Source organism: Triticum urartu, chromosome 3A, assembly GCF_056163025.1.
Source record: "Triticum urartu cultivar PI428250 chromosome 3A, HENAU_Tu73, whole genome shotgun sequence".
Taxonomy (NCBI): Eukaryota; Viridiplantae; Streptophyta; class Magnoliopsida; order Poales; family Poaceae; genus Triticum; species Triticum urartu.
This window is the reverse complement of record NC_141875.1, coordinates 711,056,953-711,084,238: the sequence shown is the minus strand read 5'-3', so window position 1 is coordinate 711,084,238 and position 27,286 is coordinate 711,056,953. Positions and strand designations below refer to the sequence as shown.

The 27,286-nt window shown below is 46.9% G+C and overlaps 2 protein-coding genes across 3 annotated transcripts; one reads left to right on the top strand and one right to left on the bottom strand.

Annotated features, from left to right (window-relative positions):
* The first annotated feature begins 1,824 nt into the window (after positions 1-1,824).
* Positions 1,825-5,066, top strand: LOC125546145 (uncharacterized). 2 transcript variants are annotated; one of them, XM_048710309.2, is made up of 5 exons: positions 1,825-2,509; positions 2,624-2,776; positions 3,789-3,875; positions 4,402-4,651; positions 4,720-5,066. In XM_048710309.2, the coding sequence occupies exons 2-5, from the start codon at positions 2,750-2,752 to the stop codon at positions 4,896-4,898; spliced, it is 543 nt and encodes a 180-aa protein (XP_048566266.1). In that variant the 5' UTR covers positions 1,825-2,509; positions 2,624-2,749; the 3' UTR covers positions 4,899-5,066. The 2 variants fall into 2 exon arrangements, with proteins under 2 accessions (XP_048566266.1, XP_048566265.1); XM_048710308.2 differs by having other exon boundaries at positions 1,825-2,776.
* A 20,730-nt stretch (positions 5,067-25,796) lies between these two features.
* Positions 25,797-26,640, bottom strand: LOC147981996 (uncharacterized). The gene is made up of 2 exons (XM_087517254.1): positions 26,358-26,640; positions 25,797-26,281 (listed from the first exon to the last, which is right to left on the bottom strand). Exons 1-2 carry the CDS (start codon positions 26,638-26,640, stop codon positions 25,797-25,799), a joined length of 768 nt encoding a protein of 255 aa, XP_087373380.1.
* Between the last annotated feature and the right edge of the window lie 646 nt (positions 26,641-27,286).

Genomic DNA, 27,286 nt, shown 5'->3' with positions numbered 1-27,286 from the left:
CCAGTTGGGCAAGGCTGGATCGGGGGCCGCGTGATCATCGGGTAGATGGTGAGATTGTGAAAGGTTTTTTTTTTGCATGGGCGGGCGTACCAGTTGGGCGGGCGGCTCGGTTGTATGTCTATAATACGAACGTGGGTATACGTTTCATGCTAATGACCGAACTGCCCTTATACAGTTTGTGGGAGGCGTATTGAAGCAGGCATGTAAATACAAAAGATTACTTCACAAAAAGGAGCTCATTATTATGGTACAAATTAGCATAAAAAGACCTCGAAAATAAAAGACTTCTATTAAAAATGTGCTCCAAAAAGGCACAAAAAAGCATGTATTAAAAACATGCTCCAAAACTAAGCCACCGATCAATACGATTCATTATAGCGATGTCAAACCCCATCTCGGTCGGTCCCATTACCTTTTGTAAATGAAAGGGGTATTTCTCACTCTGTTCATTTTGAAACCGAAGCGAAAAATTATACCGAAAATAAACTGAAGCGAACCGATTTTATGGTTTTTATGGTTTCTGGTTTTCGTACGGTATGAACTTTTCATACCGTTTTGACCTTTGGTGTTTATGGTATATACTGAAAAACCGAATGGTTAACCGGTAAACTAAAGTAAAAAATAAATTTATATTTCTTGAGGCAAAAAACCATGCAAGTTATCATTTTTCTTGTACATGAGTCAAATTCACTACCAAGCATGTACATTTTTCTTGTAACATAATCATTTTTCTCTTTAAAAAATGGTAAGCACATCCATAACAATCAAGGGATGAATCCGTTCGTGCATATATAGTTAATCTTCGCCCCCCTCTATTCGTCACCCTGGGTGAGGAATAGTTATTCTTCGCCTCCTCTATTTTACCATCAATGCACTATAATTTTACGTTCCGTAAGTTTTGTCTTATTTCCGACGCAAAAAGGGACCGTAAGAAAATATATAATCACCGTAAAAAATATTTTATGTTATGTAAAATTGCAAACGTAAAAACATAGTCTAAAATACTCATAAACTGCAAATTTTCTTGTCTTATGACCTATATTTTTTATTTTCTTATGTCAAATTTTACGTAGAGAATCAATAGAAATGTAACTATTTGAATCGAAACGTAATTTAATTATGAAATGATCATAAGATTATCTCGGGTGAAGAATAACTTATTCTACACCCTAGGTGATGAATAGTAACACTATATATATATATATATATATATATATATATATATATATAATAAGTTATTTTACTATTTATCACCCAGGGTGCATAATAAGTTATTTTTCACCCGAGGTAATCTTACGATCATTTCATAATTAAATTACGTTTGCAATTTAAATAGTTACATTCCTATTGATTCACTATGTAAATTTTGGCATAAGAAAATAAAACTATAGATCATAAGACAAGAAAATTTGCAGTTTATGTGTATTTTACACTATGTTTTTAAGTTTGTAATTTTACATAACATAAAATAATTTTTATAACAATTATATATTTTCTTACGGTGTCTTTTTACGTCGGAAATAAGACAAAACTTACGGAACGTAAAATTACAGGGCATTGATGGTAAAATAGAGTGGGGTGAAGAATAACTATTCCTCACCCAGGGTGACGAATATATATGGGTCGCGCTATTCGTCACCCTGGGTGAGGAATAGTTATTCTTCACCCCACTAATAAACTAGGTATTGCTTTTGGTCGTCCGTCGTGGCCGTTTTTGCAAAAAAGCCCCTGTTGTTTGTTGAATTCAACCTACAGTCCTATATTAAGTGAGTTCCTAAGAAAACGTTTCATTTTTGCAAAAGAGCCCCTACATTAGTTGGAATTCAGCCCGCAGTCAGTCCTTATATTCCTTATCTATTCCCAGAGTCCACCACCGGCCACTCGCCGCCGCTTGGTGCCGGCGTCCACGACGCCGCTCCGACGACCCCTCGCACCCGCCGTCGCCGGCAGCCACCAGCGGGCCACTATTGTTTTTCCTCTCATCCTCCCCCTCGCGCCTGCGTCCCTCCATCGTCGGCGAGGACCACCTCCGGCCTCCCCTTCCTCTGCTCCGCCTCCTTACCTCGCGCCCGAGTGCCGCTCCTGCAGCACCTCCGCCGTCCGCCTCTGTTTTCCGGTGCCCCGTCCTCGCGGGACCTCCCCTCGCACCGCGTGCTGCTGCTTCCCCTCGCCCAGTCCCGTGCGCCTCATGCCTCCGCGCGAGCGCGCCGCGCCCCGAGCTCCATCCTCCCCGCTTCGCCCGCGCCTCCTCCTTCCGTCGCTGTCCGTGACCTCCTCTGCTCGCGCATGACCATCTCGTTGGCCTCCCCTGCTCAAGCGGGCCAACCACCAGGGACGACGGGGCTCCTATGGCCGCCGGTGTCAGGAGAAAGAAGGGTGGCGGCGCTCCTGGCGACGAGCAGCAAGCGGAGGCAAGGAGGTGGCGGGGTTCTTGGTAGTCGCCGGCGTGGCGAGGGCCCGAGGAGTCGCCGGCGCTGGCATCGAGCGCGGTCGGAGCAGAGGAATGCAGGTCGTGCTCGAGCGCAAGTCCCGTGTCCAATTTGTATTGATTTTAGACTGTGTCCTTGTCGAACACAAGTCAATGGAGTGCTGAACCCAGATTGCTGTTTTTTGGTATGAGAAGGAAGGGTACTCAGCTGTAATCTCCATCAGATCAATTCTGGAGGAACATCTAATGTCGCCGCCGAGTTCGCCGGAGGAAGAAGCGCCGAGTTTGCCGGAGGTACAAGAACATTAGTCCAGCACTGTGATGTCGCCTGCGTCTTCTACATCAGAGGTATGTATCTCCTTAACCCCTGTTTTTCTGGAACAATCAGGCTACCATGGAAGTTCAGCTTAATCAGGCATCCTCAATCCTCCATGGAGGCAGTAATTAGTCAGGCATCTGATCTTGGTTAGTTTTACAACATCACAAAAAGAAGATATGAAAGTTCATGTTACACATCGAGATACATAGTACTAAGGTCAACTGACTATTATGTTGCCGGAGATGCTCGCCAGAGCACCTCCTACCTCTCTCTCGCTCTTGTTCTCTCACTCTGGACACAGACGAAAAAGAACATAGACAAGTGGTTTTTGTGCAGCCCAAGTTCTGCTATTTTCTGCTTATCCTTTTATTCAGCGATCTAAAGTGATGTCGTGATGCTCGCAACCACCCCATCGTGCCCGCGCCATCCCACAGGCGATATCGTGCAGCTGGCTTCCTACATACTCACACGGAACACACAACGATCGTGCCCTCGTGCTCTAACAGAAAAACTGAAACTGAAGAACTCTGAAACTACTGAACTTTCTGAAGAAAACTTACACCTATCGACTAGACTGCTCTGTCAGTACTTAAAGAGGGAATCTGAGCATAGCATTACTTCCTAGCAGGCAGCAGGGGCTGCAACTTTTTTTTGCTGGGAGTCGTCTTACCTTCTGAAAATATTTGCTTGCTTGTCACTGTTTGAATTTGCTTGGTTATTCTTCAGTCATAGTGCTTTATGGATTTCATAATCTATCAACGCCCTACTAATATAGTACTAATGAAATCCAATTGCATGCTGAAATCATTCTGATGTTGCTCCTGACTGAAATTGGTTCAGTCATAATTGGCTCATTGCTTCAGTTTATAGGTCTAGCTAAGAATTTGTTTTCTGCTAATGGTCTAGCATTGTATTAATTTGTTGTATACATGCTGATTCTGAATTTTTGCATCGATTGATAGAATTTCATCCAAACTAAAATGTTGTTGTTCAAGTGTAGGATAATTGGTTTTGATGTCTCTGTTGTGTGTGCACGTGCAGGTGCCAAAGGCGTCTGGTAGAACTCAAGTGGACGCCAAGGAGATTCGGCTACCGGACATGCCATTCGGTGATACCAACGTGCACACTGTAAGTCCCTCCCCCTCCCCTGCAAATTGCATAATTTCTATACATGTTGCTGCTGCTGTTGATTTTTATTATTACTAGTTTGTCATACATAGACAACAGCTATTCTAGAATATCATCATCCAATTCTGAGTATATAGTTTTTAGTATATATGTAATAATTTGCAGTAGAATGTCCAGCAAACACATAGACGTGTATCAGGTGGCATATGTATTTGGATTAGGTAGTATTACATATTCATAAATGCCACACTTCAGTCAATAAATGAACTAAAAAGGTGGTACTGATCTGTTAGTCAGTTTTTCGTCAATGAGTAAATCAGTGCTCAAGATTACTTTTGCATCATATATAATACAAAATATATTTATGTGTCAGCCTGTGCTTCCCTTGGTGGTGGCAACAGTAACCTATTCTATTTGCTCCATATTTGATACAATTCCCTGTTGACTCTATCTTTGCACAATCTGAAATATTCTACAAACAAAATAATGGTTTGAGTCTTACCTTTTGTTTATGTTGTAACTGCAGAAAATAGATGACATCACTAAAATGAACATTGCAGAGGATTTGGATAACCGACCTTCAAAAAAGCAAAAAATTCTAAAAACAGGTGTTCTGGAGCCATCACCAATGTCACCAACTATGTCAACATCTTCTCCAATTTCTGAATGTTTTGAATCGATTGTGCTGGAATCAGTTTTACCATTACATGATGTTAAGGAACCAGATTCAAATAAAGAGATCATAGTTGAAGAGAAATATGATTATCTACCACAAGGTATTTGTTTGATTTATTCTATGTACTTCTGTATTCAATATATTATTAAAGTATTTGATTTTTTGCAGACAATACATTGACCGGTCATGATCTATGTGCTCATATAGCAATAGAATCATCTTTCAGAAAACAATTGTTGGTTCAGATCGATGGAAGTTCTGTGTTACAAAATCAGTTGATGTGTCTGCTAGATGAAAAAGAGTGGGTAAATGATGATGTAAGTAGTCAAACAGGAAAATGTTATTAATCAATGCATATATCTATTACTAATGTATCTGCTCATAAATGATGATGTGTCTGCTCATATATCTATTACTAATGTATTTAAAAATAATCTTAATTATATAGGTGATCAATGCATATATATGTTGTATGAAGGACCAAATACATGTCCAGAATGACAATAAAGTATGTTTGAAGATATGATGGTGGTCATGTGTATTGCTTGAAATTATCATGTAGTTTACTAGCAATTGCAGTGCTCTTATTTAATAATTTCCACAAATATGTTTCCCTCAATCTGAAGATATGAACTATGCTTCTCCTCCTGGTTTGTGTGTTGCTTCCGATGGACGATGCTCTGTTTCTTCAGTGTGTGGCAACTCTTCGTTAAGATTGGGAATAAACAAAGAATCACGACCACGTTGTTTTGGTGCTCCGGCGATCTACCCTATCTCCCTCGAGGCGTCTTCGCGGGTCGTTGTCCTCCCTCCATGCCAACCATGGTGGTCTTCGTGCGCCGTTTGTCCTCCCTCTGCGGCAACTGTGGCAGAAAGCAAAAAATAAAACCAATTCAGAGACTATTCCATGAACCACTACTCTTGAATCAAACAAAGAACACTATGGTGGCTTCTTAATGACCAAAATTCAAACAGAAAGCAATAAACAGTGTAACATTAATTATCAGATTTGAATAAGTGTAACATTAATTATCATATTTGAATAAAAGAAAATGTTGCGTAAGGACACATGGAGCAGGTTTTGCAAGATTGTACGCGTTGCAACTCACGGGCATTAAAAAAAGGAACAAACTCTTCCCAAGAAAACAACCATCTGTAAAAATTCCCTAGCAAAAATGCTCTAAAAATATATGTAAAAAAATATTTTTCCTAAAAAACTATTCTTTTTTAGGAAATGTTCCAATTTTCATAAAAACGTTAATTATTAAGTGTTCCAATTTTTATGAAAATCTTAACTTTTATTTAAAATAAGGAATTTTCCATGTTGAACCTTATTATGGGCGTTTATTAAAACTGGATATAAAAAATGATGCACAATGGCACATGTGTCTTTTTTCGCCCGGTGCAACGCACGGGCATTTGTACTAATATATATAGGTAAATTATCTAGGGCACCTAGGTGCCCAGGCACCTAGTTCGGACCCGAACCGCTAATGCATTTTCTGCTAATAAATATAAATAATCAGTAGTACCTTCCATATAATTTTCTTTCCATTTTCTATTTTCATGCATTAATAAGCTTAACCGCATTGATTGTTGACTGGTTTCCAAAAACTGGATGGTATTGATTCCCTCGTAAAAGATTTCTTTTCTTAAACAATTCTACTATAATCATGTTAAAATAGTCTAGATACTCATACACTTGTACTTGGGTAGCTATATACTCTATGATTATTCTAGGTTTTAGATACCTTCAAACGTTTCCCATATATTTGTAAGTCCATACTAAAATTTTCGCAAAATACGGTGCAACTCATGGTGTTTCTCTGTATGTACATACCTCGAATGGAATATACCCTATGATTTATTTTAGATTTTAGATACCTACACACGTAGTCCGATATATTTGTAATACTTAAGTTTTCGCAAAAAAAAATCAGTGCCTACTCAAAGTATTTCTTTGTATGTATGTACCTTGATGTAAAAAATATATTGGTATATACCCATAATATAAGTGGATACATGTACGTAAACCAACTACCTTGACAAATGATTTTTTACGTTCTATGAGCATCTATACAAGATACTCGATAGAGATGTAGCAGAGGTGTGATACTCGACGAATCATACTATAATATTGTGGCTACATACCCAAAAAAATATCTCTTATCCTCAAAGAATTTGTGGGTATATACCCTAAACACAGCTAGGTCGTACAAAGAGAAATAATTTTAGTTACGTAGACACCACTACACATACCTGTATCTTTTTAAAAGGGCACATTACCAATACTTGTGTAGTGTGTACAGCAAAAATTAGGCAGCTTTTAATCATTACCTTTTATGCATTAATTACAAGTTTTTCACACGCACATGCATAGCTATAATTAGGTAGATTCTTGTTTTTTAGGGAATGTTTTTGTGCATGCATTCTAATTAATGCCTCCATCCAAATGAGAGCAAGTGGTCGCTGATTCACACACAGTTATAGGAAATTAATTAGTACACCGCATTAACTTTCCAATTAAGTATTGCAAATGGTTATACCCGGTAGTGTCTATACCTACCACGTCGGCACACATCCTAAAGCAATCCGAAGGTTGACAGGCAAGGAGCTTGGGCACCTAGGTGTCCCAAACTGTCGTCCTATATATATATATATATATATATATATATATATATATATATATATATATATAGGGAATAGTTATTCTTCACCCCCCTCTATTTTACCATCAATGGACCGTAATTTTACGTTCCGTAAATTTTGCCTTATTTCCAAAGTAAAAAGAGATCGTAAGAAAATATATAATCGTCAAAAAATATATTTTATGTTATGTAAAATTACAAATGTAAAAATATAATGTAAAATACACATAAACCGTAAATTTTCTTGTCTTATGACCTATATTTTTATTTTCTTATGTGAAATTTTACATCGTGAATCGATAGGAATGTAACTATTTGAATTTCAAAGGTAATTTAATTATGAAATGATCGTGAGATTACCTCGGGTGAAGAATAACTTATTCTGCACCCTGGCTGATGAATAGTAACTATATATATATATATATATATATATATATATATATATATATATATATATACACACACACACTAGGAAATATGCCCGTGCGTTGCAACGGGAGAAAAATAATATCTCAGCATTCCCCACATTCGAACACACTCTTCCATGTCCTCTATGTGAACACAACGCCCGATCTATATTGTCGCTTATCCTCCTTCCTGTCATCGTCGGCGGTGGTAGTTCAACCTTGTGTCAGTGGAATGATGTGCGCGGCGGCCGTCAATAATGGGAGGAGGTAGTCGGCAGTAGTGCTCGGCCGTGTCGGGGTGTCGTTGGTTAGCGGCTCGCCTATAGTCACCTCCTCCATCAACCGAGTTGTTGTCAGTGTTGCAAATATATTTTGCAAGTAAGTTTGCTACAAAAATTATAGACCTAGGCATGACTCTAAAAATAGTCATATACATTGTTTTTGACCTAGTCGGAGTTGTGGTTGCATCCTCATTTTGTTGCTACACAGCGATCTTCGAGGCATGGTTGCTTCGACCACTCTCTCCTGCGACAATGTAACCGGATGGATTACTAATTATAGTGCATAAATTTTGTTTGATTGTCATAATTAGCTCATAACCAGGTATGAATGTCCCTTCATTATCAGGGTTTATTCTCTTTAACTATTTTTGCGCTCATGTGCCCACAATTTTTATTAATTAGAGCAAAATCAACATATTCTCTTTTATTAGCATGTGCCCACAATTTTTTCAATTATAGGCTATAGCCAACCAACATATTGTATTTTATTGACACGCGCAAGTTACCTCCGGCAATAATTTATGGAGTACCTCGTTCTGCACATGATTCTCGGGACAACTTCCTTATTCTCACACAACCTTCTTATTTCCAGATAACTTAGAGACATATAAAAACTGGTGTGATTTAGTATAAAATTCCAAGGTGAGACTATTCCATAATTGCAAGCTAGCTGAGTTGGCTTTGTCCGTGGACACAATAGGGAAGGTCATAGTTCAATCCCCTCGCGCCCTTAATTTTTTGCTACTTGTCATTGTGACAGAAAAAGGAATGTGTGGTAAGCCCAATTGTCATTCTGAACATTTTTTTATAAATTTGAAAAAAAAGTCTGAACTTTGTTTGAAAAGTTTTAGTTACGAAATAAGGTAAAAAAAAATTTGGAAGGAAAAGTGAAACAGGCCGGCACAATTTTGGGCGGCCTGTGCGAAACTCTGACTATCTGCCGCATTGGGAGTCAAATAGAGTTTTTGCAGCTTCATCGGCAGGCAAATAAGTAGGCAGGCTTGGCTGGGCCACAGCGTGTGCGGCCCAAGTACGAAAATCTGGAGTTGTTAAATAAAAAAACAGACGAACGCACAAAAATTTAGTGTCACCTCGGATAAAAAAATAAATTTCGACTGTGAACGGATGAAAAAATTGAAGAAACACACCTTGCTTTATTAGTAGGTATATATATATATATAGTTATAGTTATAGTTATATAGTATTTGTGTAAAATAGTAGTATGTGTTTTGAGTCATAAATTTATAAATTATTATGATGTCATTTTCAAATTCGCGTCAACTTTGGTTATTATGGTGAAACCGAACCGTATTTTAATTTCATACTGTATTTATCGAAGTATTAATACCGTACAAATCAAAAAACCGTATAAACCGAACCATGTAAATTAAATATACCGAATGCACAAAGTGAGATATTTCCCCCGATTTCATTAACGAAACTAGATAGTCGTGACATACAACCAAAACCACCTAAGTTATGACATAATAGACGAGTGTGAGGCAACAACAGCCCCCAAGAACACCAGCACTCACCCCCGCCCCCCTCTCACCCGTGGAATACAAGTGAAGAGGGAAACAAGCTAGAACTCACTTAAGCTCGACTAATAACCACCTAGGTTACCAGCACGATCAACCAATAGCTCTACTGTTTCTTCTTTTTCCATCTTGAGTGACCGCGATCAAACATCTTCCAGCCTTGGAGTTCAAGAAGCCCACTGAGGGAGTCCTGGATTATGGGGTCTCCGGACAGCCGGATTATATCCTTTGGCCGGACTGTTGAACTATGAAGATACAAGATTGAAGACTTCGTCTCGTGTCCGGATGGGACTCTACTCGGCGTGGAAGGCAAGCTAGGCAATACGGATATGCATATCTCCTCCTTTGTAACCAACCTTGTGTAACCCTAGCCCTCTCCGGTGTCTATATAAACCGAAGGGTTTTAGTCCGTAGGACAACATACAATCATACCATAGGCTAGCTTCTAGGGTTTAGCCTCTCTGATCTCGTGGTAGATCTACTCTTGTACTACCAATATCATCAATATTAATCAAGCAGGACGTAGGGTTTTACCTCCATCAAGAGGGCCCGAACCTGGGTAAAACTTTGTGTCCCCTGCCTCCTGTTACCATCCGCCTAGACGCACAGTTCGGGACCCCCTACTCGAGATCCGCCGGTTTTGACACCGACATTGATGCTTTCATTGAGAGTTCCTCTGTGTCGTCGCCGTTAGGCTTGATGGCCCCTTCTAGCATCGTTAGCGATGAAGTCCAGGGTGAGGCTTTTCTCCCCGGACAGATCTTTGTATTCGGCGGCTTTGCACTGCGGGCCAATTCGCTTGGCCATCTGGAGCAGATTGAAAGCTACGCCCCTGGCCACCAGGTCAGGTTTGGAAGCTTAAACTACACGGCCAACGTCCGCGGAGACTTGATCTTCGACGGATTCGAGCCTCTGCCTTGCGCGTCACACAGCCACGATGAGTATGATTTAGCTCTACCATCAGACAGTGTTCAGGAGATCGCACCGGTAGCCGCTCCGACCCTCAATTCGGACCAAGTTGCGCCGTCCATGGACGGGTGGATGGACCCCGGCACGGAGGCCTTACCCTCAGCGGCGATCGAGCCGAACATCGACCTTACCTTGCACGAGAGCCGTATTGTTAATCTGCCGGATCTTTCTCCGGCCACGGACTCCGAACCGCCTGCGCCCGTTCCTATCGAGTCCGATTGGGCGCCGATCATGGAGTTTACCTCCGCGGATATCTTTCAGCACTCGCCCTTCGGCGACATACTGAACTCATTAAGGTCTCTCTCCTTGTCAAGACGATCCTGGCCGAACTATGTCCGGCCGGACTAGGATGCGGACGACGAAGAAATTCGCGGCCCACCCACCACCCACTTAGTAGCCACTGTCGATGACTTAACCGACATGCTCGACTTCGACTCCGAAGACATCAACGGTATGGACGACGATGCGGGAGATGAAGAGGAACCACTGCCCACAGGGCACTGGACAACCACCTCATCATACGATATATACATGGTGGATACACCCAAAGAAGGCAATGGTGACGAGACAGCGGAGGATGACCCCTCCAAGAAGCAACCCAAGCGCCGGCGTCAGCGGCGCCGCTCTAAGTCCCGCCAAAGTAAAAGTGGTGATACCGGCACAGGAGATAATAACACTCCGGATAGTGCCGAAGATAACAACAATCCCCTCCAGCAAGATTTAGAGCAGGATGATGGAGGAGGCAGCCCTCCTGAGAGAGCGGCAGACGGAGAAGCGGAGGATGATAATTACATGCCCCCTCCGAAGACGAGGCAAGCCTTGGCGATGACGAATTCGCCGTGCCAGAGGATCCCGTCGAACAAGAGCGCTTCAAGCGCCGGCTTATAGCCACGGCAAATAGCCTTAAGAAAAAGCAGCAACAGCTTCAAGCTGATCAAGATCTGCTAGCTGACAGATGGACTGAAGTCCTCGCGGCCGCGGAATACAAACCCGAGCGCCCCTCCAAGAGTTACCCAAAATACAGGTTGCTACCTCGACTGGAGGATGAAGCGTATGACGCGACTGATCAGCCACCTCGTGGGCGTGATAGAGAGGCATTCTAGCCAAAAACTCAACCCGCACCCCGACGCCATTCAAGTAAAAAAGCATAGGGAAACACGCCAGACCTACGAGACGTATTGGAGGACAAAGCAAAACATGCAAGATCGATCTACGGATCACGAGGGCGCGCCACTATGCGAGACGATAAACGTCACACCGGATATAGTAAAAGTAAATCCGGCCGGGCCGAACACAGCGGGCAAGACCCATTCGGGCTGCATCGCGATATAGCCCAATACAGAGGCGCCGCACACCCCTTATGCTTCACAGACGAAGTAGTGGATCATCAAATCCCAGAAGGTTTCAAACCTTTAAATATTGAATCATACGACGGCACAACAGATCCTGCGGTATGGATCGAGGATTACCTCCTCCACATCCACATGGCCCGCGGTGATGACTTACACGCCATCAAATACCTCCCACTAAAGCTCAAAATGACCAGCGTGGCATTGGCTTAACAGCCTGCCGGCAGAGTCCATTAGCTATTGCGAAGATCTGGAAGCCGCATTCCTCGACACCTTTCAGGGCACTTGTGTGCGAGCACCAGATGCCGATGACTTGAGCCACATAATTCAGCAGCCAGAAGAATCGGCCAGGCAATTCTGGACTCAGTTCCTAACAAAGAAAAATCAAATCATCGATTGCCCGGATGCAGAGGCATTAGCAGCTTTCAAACACAACATCCGCGACGAGTGGCTAGCCCGGCACCTTGGTCAGGAAAAGCCAAAATCTATGGCAGCCCTCACGACACTCATGACCCGCTTTTGTGCGGGAGAAGACAGCTGGCTGGCTCACAGTAACAACATGTCAAAGAACCATGGTACTTCGGATACCAAGGATGGCAATAGCAGGTCACGTCGCAACAAACATAAGCGCCGCATTAACAATGATAATACTGAAGATACGACAGTCAATGCCGGATTCAAAGGCTCTAAACCCGGTCAGCGGAAAAAGCCATTCAAAAGAAGCACTCCGGACCCGTCCAGTTTGGACCGTATACTCGATCGCTCGTGTCAAATACACAGCACCTCCGACAAGCTAGCCAACCACACCAACAGGGATTGTTGGGTGTTCAAGAAGGCCGGCAAGTTAATTGCCGAAGACAAAGATAAGGGGCCACATAGCGATGACGAGGAAGAGCCCCGGCAGCCGAACACCAGAGGACAGAAGAGGTTCTCCCCACAAGTGCGGACGGTGAACATGATATACGCAACCCACATCCCCAAGAGGGAGCGGAAGCGTGCGCTCAGGGACGTATATGCGTTGGAGCCTGTCGGTGTCAAAACCGGCGGATCTCGGGTAGGGGGTCCCGAACTGTGCGTCTAGGCGGATGGTAACAGGAGGCAGGGGACACGAAGTTTTACCCAGGTTCGGGCCCTCTTGATGGAGGTAAAACCCTACATCCTGCTTGATTAATATTGATGATATGGGTAGTACAAGAGTAGATCTACCACGAGATCAGAGAGGCTAAACCCTAGAAGCTAGCCTATGGTATGATTGTATGTTGTCCTACGGACTAAAACCCTCCGGTTTATATAGACACCGGAGAGGGCTAGGGTTACACAAAGTCGGTTACAAAGGAGGAGATATGCATATCCGTGTTGCCTAGCTTGCCTTCCACGCCGAGTAGAGTCCCATCCGGACACGAGACGAAGTCTTCAATCTTGTATCTTCATAGTCCAACAGTCTGGCCAAAGGATATAATCCGGCGGTCCGGAGACCCCCTAATCCAGGACTCCCTCAGTAGCCCCTGAACCAGGCTTTCAATGACGATGAGTCCGGCGCGCAGTATTTTCTTCGGCATTGCAAGGCGGGGTCCTCCTCCGAATACATCACGGAAGAATTTGAATACAAGGATAGTGTCCGACCTTGCAAAATAAGTTCCACATACCACCGTAGAGAGAATAATACTTCCACAAATCTAACCTGCTGACACGTCTTGGCAACACGACATTATGTCATGGCCCGGTGATTATTCGAACCGTTTCCTTTAACTAGCCCCGCACATAACGCGAGGCAGTTTTTTGACACGTCTTGTCAAAGCAGAGATCGTGTCCCCTTATCACGGGATTCTCATCAATACGGGCATAGGTAACCCAACCGCGCCATCGATTACGGCGCTTGGGGGATAAGCGAGTTTTACCAGGCTAGTGGGGGCGCATAGTTTCAGCCGCCCATATAAAGGGAGAAGGATTCACCTTTTCATCCACGCCTTCTTCCTCCTTTGCTCATCCACTTTCGCACACTCGAGCTCCAGCGCCCAAGTCCACATTTCCCACCTCGACCTTCTCCAATCATGTCCGGAGCAGGAGGCAGGTGGATGGTCTCCTCCGTCACGGAGGGACACATCAAGAAGCTGAGGAGAGTCGGATACTTGCCCGATGACATTGCGCACCGGCTCCCAGATGAGGGGCAGCTCATCCCCACCCCCAGGCCCCATGAGAGGGTAGTGTTCCTTACCCACTTCCTTCGCAGACTAGGATTCCCTCTCCACCCATTCGTCCGGGGGCTCATGTTCTACTACGGCCTGGATTTCCATGATCTGGCCCCGAACTTCATCATCAACATCTCGGCGTTTATCGTCGTTTGCGAGGCCTTCCTCCGCATCAAGCCCCACTTCGGCTTATGGCTGAAGACCTTCAACGTCAAGCCGAAGGTAGTGAGCGGCCGTCAGGCGGAGTGCGGAGGCGGCATGGTGGGCAAGATGCCCAAAATCACATGGCTCGAGGGCTCCTTCGTGGAGACCATAAAGGGGTGGCGATCAGGGTGGTTCTACATCACCGAGCCGCACGACCCTAAATGGGCAGCGGCCCCCGAGTTCCGATCTGGCTTCCCCACGCGGCTCACCTCCTGGCAAGAGAAGGGCATGTCCTAGGGTAGTTCGGGAGAGCTGACCGGACTCCAAACATGTATTCAAAACATGGTGAACAAGAAGCTCAAACTTCTCAACGTGGTCCAGGTCATGCTCATCCGCCGGATCCTCCCGTGCCAACAACGGGCTTTGAACTTGTGGGAGTTCGACCCGGCCCAACACCGAACTCTCAAAAGGCTCTTCGACACAACTCACAAAGATGCCTGGAAGGTGCTATTTGATGTCTACTACACAACCTTCTTCTTGTAGACGTTGTTGGGCCTCCAAGTGCAGAGGTTTGTAGGACAGTAGCAAATTTCCCTCAAGTGGATGACCTAAGGTTTATCAATCTGTAGGAGGCGTAGGATGAAGATGGTCTCTCTCAAGCAACCCTGCAACCAAATAACAAATAGTCTCGTGTGTCCCCAACACACCCAATACAATGGTAAGTTGTATAGGTGCACTAGTTCGGTGAAGAGATGGTGATACAAGTGGTATATGGATAGTAGATAAAGGTTTTTGTAATCTGAAAATATAAAAACAGCAAGGTAACTAATGATAAAAGTGAGCGTAAACGATATTGAAATGTGTTGAAACAAGGCCTAGGGTTCATAATTTCGCTAGTGCAAGTCCCCTCAACAATAATAACATAATTGGGTCACATAATTATCCCTCAACATGCAACAAAGAGTCACTCCAAAGTCACCAATAGCGGAGAATGAATGAAGAGATTATGGTAGGGTATGAAACCACCTCAAAGTTATTCTTTCCAATCAATCCGTTGGGCTATTCCTATAGGTGTCACAAACATCCCTAGAGTTCGTACTAGAATAACACCTTAAGACACAAATCAATCAAAACTCTAATGTCACCTAGATACTCCAATGTCACCTCAAGTATCCGTGGGTATGATTATACGATATGCGTCACACTATCTCAGATTCATCTATTCAACCAACACAAAGGACCTCAAAGAGTGCCCCAAAGTTCTACCGGAGAATCACGACGAAAACGTGTGCCAACCCCTATGCATAGGTTCATGGGCGGAACCCGCAAGTTGGTCACCAAAACATACATCAAGTGAATCACCTGATATCCCATTGTCACCACAGATACGCACGGCAAGAGATACATCAAGTGTTCTCAAATCTTTAAAGACTCAATCCGATAAGATTACTTCAAAGGGGAAACTCAATTCATTACAAGAGAGAAGAGGGGGAGGAGAAACATAAGATCCAACTATAATAGCAAAGCTCGCAATACATCAAGATCGTGCCAAATCAAGAACACGAGAGAGAGAGAGAGAGAGAGAGATCAAACACATAGCTACTGGTACATACCCTCAGCCACCGAAGAAGGATTCCCCCTCCGGCAGGGTGCCGGAACGGGTCTAGATTGGCTTTCGGTGGCTACGGAGGCTTCTGGCAGCGGAACTCCTGATCTATTGTTCTCTCGGATGTTTTTAGGGTATATGGAGATATATAGGCGGAAGAAGTACGTCAGGAGGGCCAGGAGGGGCCCACGAGGGTGGAGGGCGCGCCCAGGGGGGTGGGTGATGAAGCTATGTACCTAGGGTAGGGTCATGGACCAGTCCAACATACCCTCCCCAAGGACATCTCTACAAAGAATCAGAAGCAGTCGAAGAGAAACCATCATCCACTCGACCGTGGAGACGCGCTCACTCGACCACCTTGAAGACACTCGACCACCAGAATATGAGGAACCCTCCACTCTGCAATGGTCAGGACTTAAACCATAGCATTATGAGCATTTATGGCACTTTACTGTAGACGTTACCAGGAACGCCTTTCCTTTATGAGCATTGAACCCTGTGTAACGGAGGGGAGCTGGGGTCCTGGCGCACTCTATATAAGCCACCGCCTCCTCTGGGACAAGGGTTCGCACTTTCTATAATTCACACACATATATTCAGTCGACCGCCTTAGGGCTCCGAGACGTAGGGTTGTTACTTCCTTTGAGAAGGGCCTGAACTCGTAAACTCGTGCGTACAACTCCTCCATAGATAGGATCTTGCCTCCTCAAACTTACCCCCTATTCTACTGTCAGTCTTAGATCCACGACAGTTGGCGCCCACCGTGGGGCAGGTGTCTTAGCGACTTATTGGAGAAGTTGTAATTTTTCCGATCCCCATCATCATGGTTCCAGGCGGAGGTTTGGCTGAGGGCTGCGATATCCGTCTCGGCACGCTCGTGTTTGTCGCCGACGACTCCGCTTGGCTTCAGGAGGCACCACTCGACGTCGACGCGCTCCCCGCCCGCGGGGCGACGCACTTTCACGCGTGCGTCCGCGGCATCCTCCTGCGGCAACCGTCGACCCAGTACCAGTCGACTCCAACGGCTTTCCCCCTCCCTGCGACCCGCTGGAGCAAGCGCACCGGCCGGTCGAGGATTCAATGGTGGGTGAAGCATGCGGTGGCCAGCCAGTCGGCCACCCCTCAAGTCACGACGATCGAGCCCGACGAGTCTCTCTACGGCCTGTTCGATCTGTCGGCCGGCTCCGTAGAGACTGCATCCGAGTGCGGCAGCAATGACTCGGCAGCGGAAGTCCTGATGGTCAATGGACCACGCGGTCCTCCTGGCTTCAATTGTGAAGATGGAGGTGATGGGAACGGCAATCCATCGCGCGTTCACGAGGAGTACCGCCCCGAGCCTCTCTCCTCGCAGCAGAGAGAAGAACTTCGTCACCGAAACATGGATGCCCTGCATACTCCTATAGTTGGAGAAACACCCGAGGCCCAGGCCTTGGAGCAGGCTCGCTTGGCCAATCTGGCTGAGCGCACTCGGCTGGAGAACCTCCAGCGTGCACTCGACGATCACGCTCGTCAACGTGCTCCTGAGTCCAGTCGATGCCAACTTTTTCCACCGCCGACTCAGGTATACCGAACACCGATCCAAAACCTAGCAGCTGTTGCCCGGATAGCAGAGTCGATTCAACCTTCCCAGTCAGAAGCTGGCCGAGGTCTGGCGCAGATCAGGGCCTTGCTCCGGGCAGTGGGAGAGCAGAATACGGTCGTGTCTCAGTCGCGGAATAGGATCCATAGCAGATCCGTGGTCGCAGATATAGTTCAGTCAGCCCATAGCCCGAGATCGCCCCCGAGGCGTGAGGGACGTGGGGAGCGGCGTGATCAGTACAGAAACCAGGAGAAGTATGATCGTCAAGCCGATTGCGATGGTCACCGTCGAGTGCCCACGCCTCCTCCCAGGAGTGGGTCATACATGCCTCGGCTACATGAAGACAGACGCCCTCACAGTGTTGGGAGAGGTGTTCCAGTCGACCCCAGGGAGCCAGGCTTTGATGCGAGATCTATTCTCGTGCAGGGCTTGGTCGACAGAAACAGAGCTCACCGAGATGGCCATGACAGAGGCCCGCAAACCAGCAATAGGGTGCATGTCTCTGACCCAAAGTGCTTCAGTAGAGCTATCAGAGCTGCGGTGATTCCCCCCAACTTCAGGTTGACGACTGGAGTCAGTAAGTTCACCGGAGAGTCCAAGCCTGACACTTGGCTTGAAGACTACCGAGTGGCTGTCCAGATTGGTGGCGGCAATGATGAGGTGGCCATGAAACACCTTCCTCTGATGTTGGAGGGCTCGGCTAGAGCATGGCTGAATCAGTTGGCACCTGGCAGCATCTATACTTGGGAAGATATCGCTCGAGTGTTTGTCAGAACGTTTGAGGGTACTTGCAAATGGCCAGCAGGTTTGACAGAATTACAATGTTGCGTCCAGAAACCGAATGAAACTTTGAGGGATTATATCCGGAGGTGGATCACCCTACACCACACGGTAGAAGATGTGTCTGATCATCAGGCAATTTGTGCTTTCAAGGAAGGCGTCAGGTACCGGGAGTTGAATCTGTAATTCGGTCGGACAGGAAACATGACCCTGACTCGAATGATGGAAATTGCTACCAAGTATGCCAATGGTGAAGAGGAAGAGCGACTCCGGAGTGGCAAACACAAAGCAGTCGCCCACGAAGCCGGGGGAGGGAACTCCAGTCGGAAACAGAAACGCAAGGCCGAACCAGCTGCTCCGGGTGAAGCCTTGGCTGTGGTTCAAGGAAAGTTCAAGGGGAAGCCCAAAGGGCCGTGGAACCCCAAGAAAGTAAAAGATCAAGATGGAAATGACGTGTTGGATCTGCTGTGCCATATCCACACCAAAAAAGACGAAGAAGGTAATTTCATTTACCCAAAACATACCACTCGATAGTGTCGGCTCCTGATCCAGCAGTTCCGAGAGAAACAGCCCAAGGAAAAGGAGAAGGAGGCAGACAAGGCTGAGAGTGAAGGAGACGATGATGGTGGTTATCCTCATGTAAATTCCACTCTGATGATTTTTGCTGATGTTGAAAGCAAAAGTCAATTGAAAGTCATCAACAGAGAAGTGAACATGGTCGCTCCGGCGACACCCAGTTACTTGAAATGGTCACAGACTGCCATTACATTCGACCAGTCTGATCATCCAGCGCACATCGCCACCCCTGGGAGGCGAGCGCTGGTGGTCGACCCGGTGGTCAAAGGCACTCGACTGACAAAGGTCCTGATGGACGGTGGTAGTGGCCTGAACATTCTGTATGCAGAAACGTTGAAAGGAATGGGCATTCCGATGTCCAGACTCGGCGAAAGCCATATGAGTTTCCATGGGGTCATTCCAGGCAAGAAGGCTGCGTCCCTCGGTCAGATTTCACTCGACGTGGTTTTCGGTGATGCCAAAAATTACCGCAAATAAAAGTTGACGTTTGAAGTCGTGGATTTTCAGAGTGCGTATCATGCAATTCTAGGCAGGCCAGCTTATGCACGATTCATGGCTCGACCTTGTTACGTATACCTCAAAGTAAAGATGCCTAGTCCCAGAGGAGTGATCACTATCTCTGGTAATCGGAAAAAGGCGGAAGAGTGCTTCCAGAAGGGCTCAAAGATCGCCGATGCCCAGATGGCCGTAGTAGAATTGCAAGAATACCAGAAAAATGCAGACCCAAGTGACTTGCTGCGGGCCAAGAAGCCAGCCACAGATTCAGCATTCCAGTCGTCTGGCGAGACGAAGTCTGTTCACATTCACCCGACGGACCCCAACGCAGCTCCGACCCACATTTCAACCACACTCGACTCCAAATAGGAAGAAGCGCTCATCCAGTTCCTTCGTGAGAACTGGGACATCTTTGCATGGAAGCCTTCTGACATGTCAGGTGTTCCCAGGGGACTGGCTGAGCATCGTTTGCGAGTCGACCCGAAAGTGAAACCAGTCAAAGAGCATCTCCGACAGTCCGCCATCCAGAAAAGAAAAGCAATCGGCAAAGAGGTGGCTCGGCTTTTGGCAGCTGAGTTTATCCGAGAGATTTACCACTCCGAGTGGTTAGCCAATGTTGTCATCGTCCCAAAGAAAGATGACTCACTCCGCATGTGCATCGATTTCAAGCATATCAATCGGGCCTGACCGAAAGATCACTTCCCTCTCCCTCGCATCGATCAGATAGTCGATTCGACTGTTGGGTGCGAGCGTTTGTCATTTTTGGGCGCCTACTCCGGGTACCACCAGATCCGTCTGTACGGACCCGACGAAATAAAGACAGCTTTTATCACCCCGTTCGGGTGCTTATGTTATGTCACAATGCCATTCGGCTTGAATAACGCTGGAGCCACATTTATGCGGATGATTCAGAAGTGCCTGCTCACTCAGATCAGTCGGAATGTGGAAGCATACATGGATGACATTGTGGTCAAGTCACATAAAGGTTCCGACCTGCTGACCGACCTCGCTGAAACCTTTGCCAACCTCCGAAGGTATGATATCAAGCTCAATCCATCAAAGTGCACGTTTGGAGTTCCAGGAGGCAAGTTACTCGGTTTTCTTGTTTCCGAACAAGGAATCGATGCTAACCCAGATAAAGTAGGCGATATACTCCGAATATAACGCCCTGTGCATGTGCATGATGTCCAGAAGCTTACTGGTTGCTTGGTCGCCCTAAGTCAATTCATTTCTCGCCTCGGTGAAAAGGCGCTGCCTCTTTACCGACTGATGAAGAAATCAGATAAGTTTGAGTGGACTCCAGAATCTGATACAACATTTGCAGAGCTAAAAGCCCTGCTTTCCACCCAGCCGGTGCTTGCTGCTCCAATCAGCAAAGAGCCTCTATTGCTTTATATAGCAGCCACTGGACAAGTCGTCAGTACAGTACTTACAGTCGAGCGGGAAGAAGAAGGAAAAGCGTACAAAGTTCAACGCCCAGTTTATTATAGTTCTGAAGTCCTAACCCCGTCAAAGCAGAGATATCCTCACTATCAGAAGCTTGTCTATGGAATTTACATGACCACCAAGAAGGTTGCACACTACTTCTCAGATCACTCTGTTACAGTCGTTAGCGATGCTCCATTGTCAGAGATTCCGCACAACAGGGATGCAACTGGTCGAGTGGCAAAATGGGTGATTGAACTCCTTCCCTTGGATATCAAGTTTGAGGCAAAGAAAGCTATCAAGTCCCAAGAAATAGCAGATTTCCTCGCCGAGTGGATCGAACAACAACTGCTGACTCAAGTTCACTCTGAGCACTCGACCATGTTCTTTGACGGATCCAAGATGTTGAACGGTTCTGGTGCTGGAGTAGTTCTGGTATCCCTCCGAGGAGACAAGCTCAGATATGTCCTCCAGATTCACTTTGATTCCTCTAACAATGAAGCAGAATATGAAGCACTCATGTATGGGTTGCGCATGGCCATCTCACTCGGCGTCCGTCGCCTCATGATCTATGGCGACTCAGATTTGGTAGTTAATCAAGTGATGAAGGAGTGGAACGTCAGAAGTCCAGCCATGACTGGTTACTGCAACGTGGTGAGAAAGCTTGAGAAGAAGTTCGAGGGGTTAGAACTCCACCACATCCCCCGATTGAAAAATCAAGCAGCCGATGAATTGGCAAAGATAGGTTCCAAGAGAGAAGCCATTCCCAGCAATGTGTTCTTGGAGCATATTCACACGCCGACAGTTCAGGATGACCCTTTCACTGAAGAGCCTCCGCAACCTAAGAGCGCCACAGATCCGACTGAAGTCGAGGTCCCAGCTGTGGTCGACCTGATCATGGAGGTTCTGGCCATTACCCCCGACTGGACGGTGCCCTACATTGCATACATCCTCAGGAAAGAGCTCCCATAGGATGAAGAAGAAGCTCGACAGATCGTCCGTCGATCCAAAGCTTTTACTGTGATAAGAGGGTAGCTGTTCAGAGAAAGTGTGACTGGAGTCGGTCAGAAGTGCATAACACCAGAAGAAGGTCGAATGATCCTCAATGACATCCACTCGGGGACCTGTGGTCACCATGCGTCCTCTCGGGCCATCATAGCTAAAGCATACCGAGCTGGGTTCTATTGGCCACGAGCAAATGAGATGGCGAAAGATATAGTCGACAGATGTGAAGGCTGAAAATTTTACGCCGATATGTCTCACAAGCCAGCGTCAGCCCTAAAGACCACCCCCTCGTATGGCCCTTCGCTGTTTGGGGACTGGATATGGTTGGACCGCTGAGAACCAGCAAAAGCGGCTTCACTCACGTGCTCGTTGCAGTCGACAAGTTTACCAAATGGATCGAAGCTAAACCTATCAAGAACCTTGACGCTAGCACCGCTGTCAGTTTTATCAGAGAATTGACATTCAGATATGGAGTCCCACACAGCATCATCACGGACAACGGATCGAACTTCAATTCTGATGAGTTCAGAGCTTTCTACGCCTCTCAGGGCACTCGAGTCGACTATGCTCCTGTTGCTCACCCGCAGTCGAACGGACAAGCAGAAAGAGCCAATGGCCTAATTCTCAAAGGACTGAAACCCCGACTGATGCGTGATCTCAAACACACAGCAGGTGATTGGGATGATGAACTTCCGTCAGTTCTATGGGGTTTAAGGACAACTCCTAATCGGTCGACTGGAAGAACTCCTTTCTTCTTAGTCTATGGAGCCGAAGTTGTTCTGCCAAGTGACTTGTCCACAATGCACCCCGAGTTGAACTCTTCTCCGAAGCAGAAGCAGAGCAGGCCCGGCAAGATTCAGTCGATCTCTTAGAGGAGGAAAGAGAGATGGCCTTGATCCGCTCGACCATTTATCAGCAAGATTTGCGTCGATTCCACGCCAGGAATGTGAGGGGTCGGGCCTTTCAAGAAGGAGACTTGGTTCTTCGAGTGGATCAGCAGAAACCACACAAGCTCGCTCCAACTTGGGAAGGCCCCTTCATCGTCACCAAAGTTCTCCACAACGGAGCATACCATCTTTACAGTATCGAGCATCAGAAAGATGAGCCACGAGCTTGGAACACGGAGCTGCTCCGCCCCTTTTATACTTAAACACTCGTGCGAATAAAATGTAATAAGCAACACCTTTTGTAATTCGTTTATCAAAGACAAGAGCTTACGGTTCTCTCATTCGATTGTGTTGTTCTTATTTACTCCTGAAATCCCCTAGTGGGTGGGCTTAGTCGCGAATCCGTTCCGCCTAAGTTCGAAAAAATCCTACCGAGTGGAGAGCAATCTTCCCACTCGGGGGCTTAGCTGTAGTCGAGCTCTCGCCTAAGTTATCTCACTAAGAGGCTTAACAGCAGTCCAGCACTCGCCTAAGTTTGAAAAAATCCTACCGAGTGGAGAGCAATCCTCCCACTCGGGGGGCTTAGCTGCAGTCGAGCACTCGCCTATGTTCTCTCACTAAGAGGCTTAACGGCAGTCCAACACTCGCTTAAGTTTGAAAAAATCCTACCGAGTGGAGAGCAATCCTCCCACTCGGGGGGCTTAGTTGCAGTCGAGCACTCGCCTAAGTTCTCTCACTAAGAGGCTTAACGGCAGTCCAGCACTCTCCTAAGTTTGAAAAATCCTACCGAGTGGAGAGCAATCCTCCCACTCGAGGGCTTAGCTGCAGTCGAGTACTCGCCTAAGTTCTCTCACTAAGAGGCTTAACGGCTGTCCAGCACTCGCCTAAGTTTGAAAAATCCTACCGAGTGGAGAGCAATCCTCCCACTCGGGGGGCTTAGCTGCAGTCGAGCACTCGCCTAAGTTCTCTCACTAAGAGGCTTAACGGCAGTCTAGCACTCGCCTAAGTTTGAAAAAATCCTACCGAGTGGAGAGCAACTCTCCCATTCGGGGGCTTAGCTGCAGTCGAGCACTCGCCTAAGTTCTCTCACTAAGAGACTTAACGGCAATCGTGCACTCACCTAAGTTTGAAAAAATCCCACCAAGAGCAATCCTCCCACTCGGGGGCTTAGCTACAGTCGAGCACTCGCCTAAGTTCTCTCACTAAGAGACTTAACGGCAGTCGAGCACTCGCCTAAGTTTGAAAAAAATCCCACCGAGTGGAGAGCAATCCTCCCACTTGGGGGCTTAGCTGCAGTCGAGAACTCGCCTAAGTTCTCTCACTAAGAGACTTAACGGCAGTCGAGCACTTGCCTAAGTTTGAAAAAAATCCTACCGAGTGGAGATCAGTCCTCCCACTCGGGGGCTTAGCTGCAGTCGAGCACTCGCCTAAGTTCTCTCAGTAAGAGGCTTAACGGCAGTCCAGCACTCGCCTAAGTTTGAAAAATCCTATCGAGTGGAGAGAAATCCTCCCACTCGGGGGCTTAGCTGCAGTCGAGCACTCGCCTAAGTTCTCTCACTCAGAGACTTAACGGCAGTCCAGCACTCGCCTAAGTTTGGAAAAATCCTACCGAGTGGAGAGCAATCCTCCCACTTGGGGGCTCAGCTGCAGTCGAGCACTCGCCTAAGTTCTCTCACTAAGAGGCTTAACGTCAGTCCAACACTCGCCTAAGTTTGAAAAATCCTACCGAGTGGAGAGCAATCCTCCCACTCGGGGGGCTTAGTTGCAGTCGAGCACTCGCCTAAGTTCTCTCACTAAGAGGCTTAACGGCAGTCCAGCACTCTCCTAAGTTTGAAAAATCCTACCGAGTGGAGAGCAATCCTCCCACTCGGGGGCTTACCTGCAGTCGAGTACTCGCCTAAGTTCTCTCACTAAGAGGCTTAACGGCTGTCCAGCACTCGCCTAAGTTTGAAAAATCCTACCGAGTGGAGAGCAATCCTCCCACTCGGGGGGCTTAGCTGCAGTCGAGCACTCGCCTAAGTTCTCTCATTAAGAGGCTTAACGGCAGTCCAGCACTCGCCTAAGTTTGAAAAAATCCTACCAAGTGGAGAGCAACTCTCCCATTCGGGGGCTTAGCTGCAGTTGAGCACTCGCCTAAGTTCTCTCACTAAGAGACTTAACGGCAGTCGTGCACTCGCCTAAGTTTGAAAAAATCCCACCGAGAGCAATCCTCCCACTCGGGGGCTTAGCTGTAGTCGAGCACTCGCCTAAGTTCTCTCACTAAGAGACTTAACGGCAGTCGAGCACTCGCCTAAGTTTGAAAAAAATCCCACCGAGTGGAGAGCAATCCTCCCACTCGGGGGCTTAGCTGCAGTCGAGAACTCGCCTAAGTTCTCTCACTAAGAGACTTAACGGCAGTCGAGCACTTGCCTAAGTTTGAAAAAAATCCTACCGAGTGGAGAGCAGTCCTCCCACTCGGGGGCTTAGCTGCAGTCGAGCACTCGCCTAAGTTCTCTCAGTAAGAGGCTTAACGGCAGTCCAGCACTTGCCTAAGTTTGAAAAAATCCTACCGAGTGGAGAGCAATCCTCCCACTCGGGGGCTTAGCTGCAGTCGAGCACTCGCCTAAGTTCTCTCACTCAGAGACTTAACGACAGTCCAGCACTCGCCTAAGTTTGGAAAAATCCTACAGAGTGGAGAGTAATCCTCCCACTCGGGGGCTCAGCCGCAGTCGAGCACTCGCCTAAGTTCTCTCACTAAGAGGCTTAACGTCAGTCCAGCACTCGCATAAGTTTGAAAAAAATCCTACCGAGTGGAGAGCAATCCTCCCACTCGGGGGGCTTAGCTGCAGTCGTGCACTCGCCTAAGTTCTCTCAGTAAGAGACTTAACGACAGTCCTGCACTTGCCTAAGTTTGAGACCCATCCCTATCCGCAAGGACGATGAGGTGCAGGTCGACTGCAACCTTCTCCTTCGGAGCTGCGGCACAAATACAACGCCCGCTCCATCCCTATCCGCAAGGACGATGAGGTGCAGGTCCACTACAACCTTCTCCTTCGGAGCCGCGGCACAAATACAACGTTCGCTCCATCCCCATCTACAAGGACGACGAGGTACAGGTCGACTGCAACCTTCTCCTTCGGAGCTGCGGCACAAATACAACGTCCGCTCCATCCCTATCCGCAAGGGTGACGAGTTGCAGTGAGCAAAGTCCATCTGGAGGCAAACACAAGCACATTCAGAGATAAACCAAATTCAAATAAATCCTAAAAAGGTTCCAAGCAGCGAATCAAAAGTACTCGGGCACCAAGCCCGAAGGAGTTTAACGGTTACAGAAACCACTCAGGATTCCGAGGCAAATTTAAAGAAAATCCAAGTTTCATTAGATTGTTCACTCGGCCGGAGGAGGGCTGGCAGGCTCCACGAATGAGTCCAGATCGATCCCATCAGCGATCCGAGTGGCGGCAGCAATGAAAGTCTCCATGAAGGACTGGAAGTCATGCTTTTTGGTGTTAGCAACTTTGATCGCAGCCAACTTGTCTTCACGAGCCTCCTTGCAATGGACTCGCACCAAGGACAGTGCCACATCAGCACCACACCGGGCGGAGGATTTCTTCCATTCTTGCACTCGGTCAGGGATCTCGTTCAGTCGAGTCATCAGAGATTCCAGATCATTCTGAAGCGTCGCCCCTGGCCAAAACGTCGAGTCAATTCGAGAGACAACCTCCTTCAGGCGTGCGAGGTAGCTTGTGGCACTGGCGATGCGGGACTCCAGTCGGAGCACATTCATCGGAGTTTCCTCGCAGACTGGAGAAGCGATAGGGTCCAGACCTGTCTCGACCCTTCCAGTTTCTTCGTCGAAGTCTTGGCAGAGTTCTGCAGCCAAAAGTCAGTTTGTCAACCGAGTAAAATCCGATTGCAAGAATCAACACAGTCGGATTAAAAGAAATACCTTCCAGCGTGAGATAAAGCTTCTTGGCGAGGGTCCTCAGATAAGCTTCTGTGTCATTCCTCTTGCGGATCCCAGACTCCAACTTTTCGTTCAGGACGACCTTGTCCTTTTTCAGGCTGGTCACTTCGCGGTTAGCTTCATTAAGACAAGATTTCAGTTTATTCACCTCTCCTTCAAGCGTTCCGATTGAAGCAAGCTTCTTGTCTGCGAGAGCGGTTTTGTCTTGGGCTACTTTTTGCGCGGCGGCGAGGTCCGAGTCCTTCTTGTCCAGAGCCAACTTCATTTTCTCTGCAAAAGAAGTAATTGAATCAAAGAAGAGACCAAATAGATATATTGAAATTCAGTCGACAATCAGTTACCTTCCATACCAGCGGCCTCGTCTTGAGCTTTTTTCAGATTTTGCTGAGCCAATTCCAAGTCTAAGTTGAGTTGCCTCTGCTTCTATTCGAGTTCAGCAAACTTGGAAATAAGGGTACAAGACTTCTGCAGAAGGCAAAAGACAGATCAACCGATAGGATCGAAGGCAGTTCATTTCCGAGTGAATAAAACCTAAAGAAGTGGGCAACAAGCTGTTCAGACCCTAGTCGACTGCCAGCAGTCGACCGCGGTCTCGGGGACTACACCCAGTGGGTGCACATGGCGTGCCCCCACCGGTTCTGATCCTACTCGACCGGCCCATCGGAGTCGAGTGCAAGGAGTAAAAAAAAGAGGAAAAGAGAGAACAATTGCACCGTCAAGAAAGAAGAACTCAGACCACAATCGACTGCCAGCAGTCGACCGCGGTCTCGGGGACAACACCCAATGGGTGCACTTAGCGTGCCCCCACTAGTTCTGGTCCCACTCGCCCAGACCGAGTGAGAGAACGAAGCTACCAAAAACGACAGCGACACCCAGTGGGTGCTCTAATTCTACGCAAACAACAGAAGATT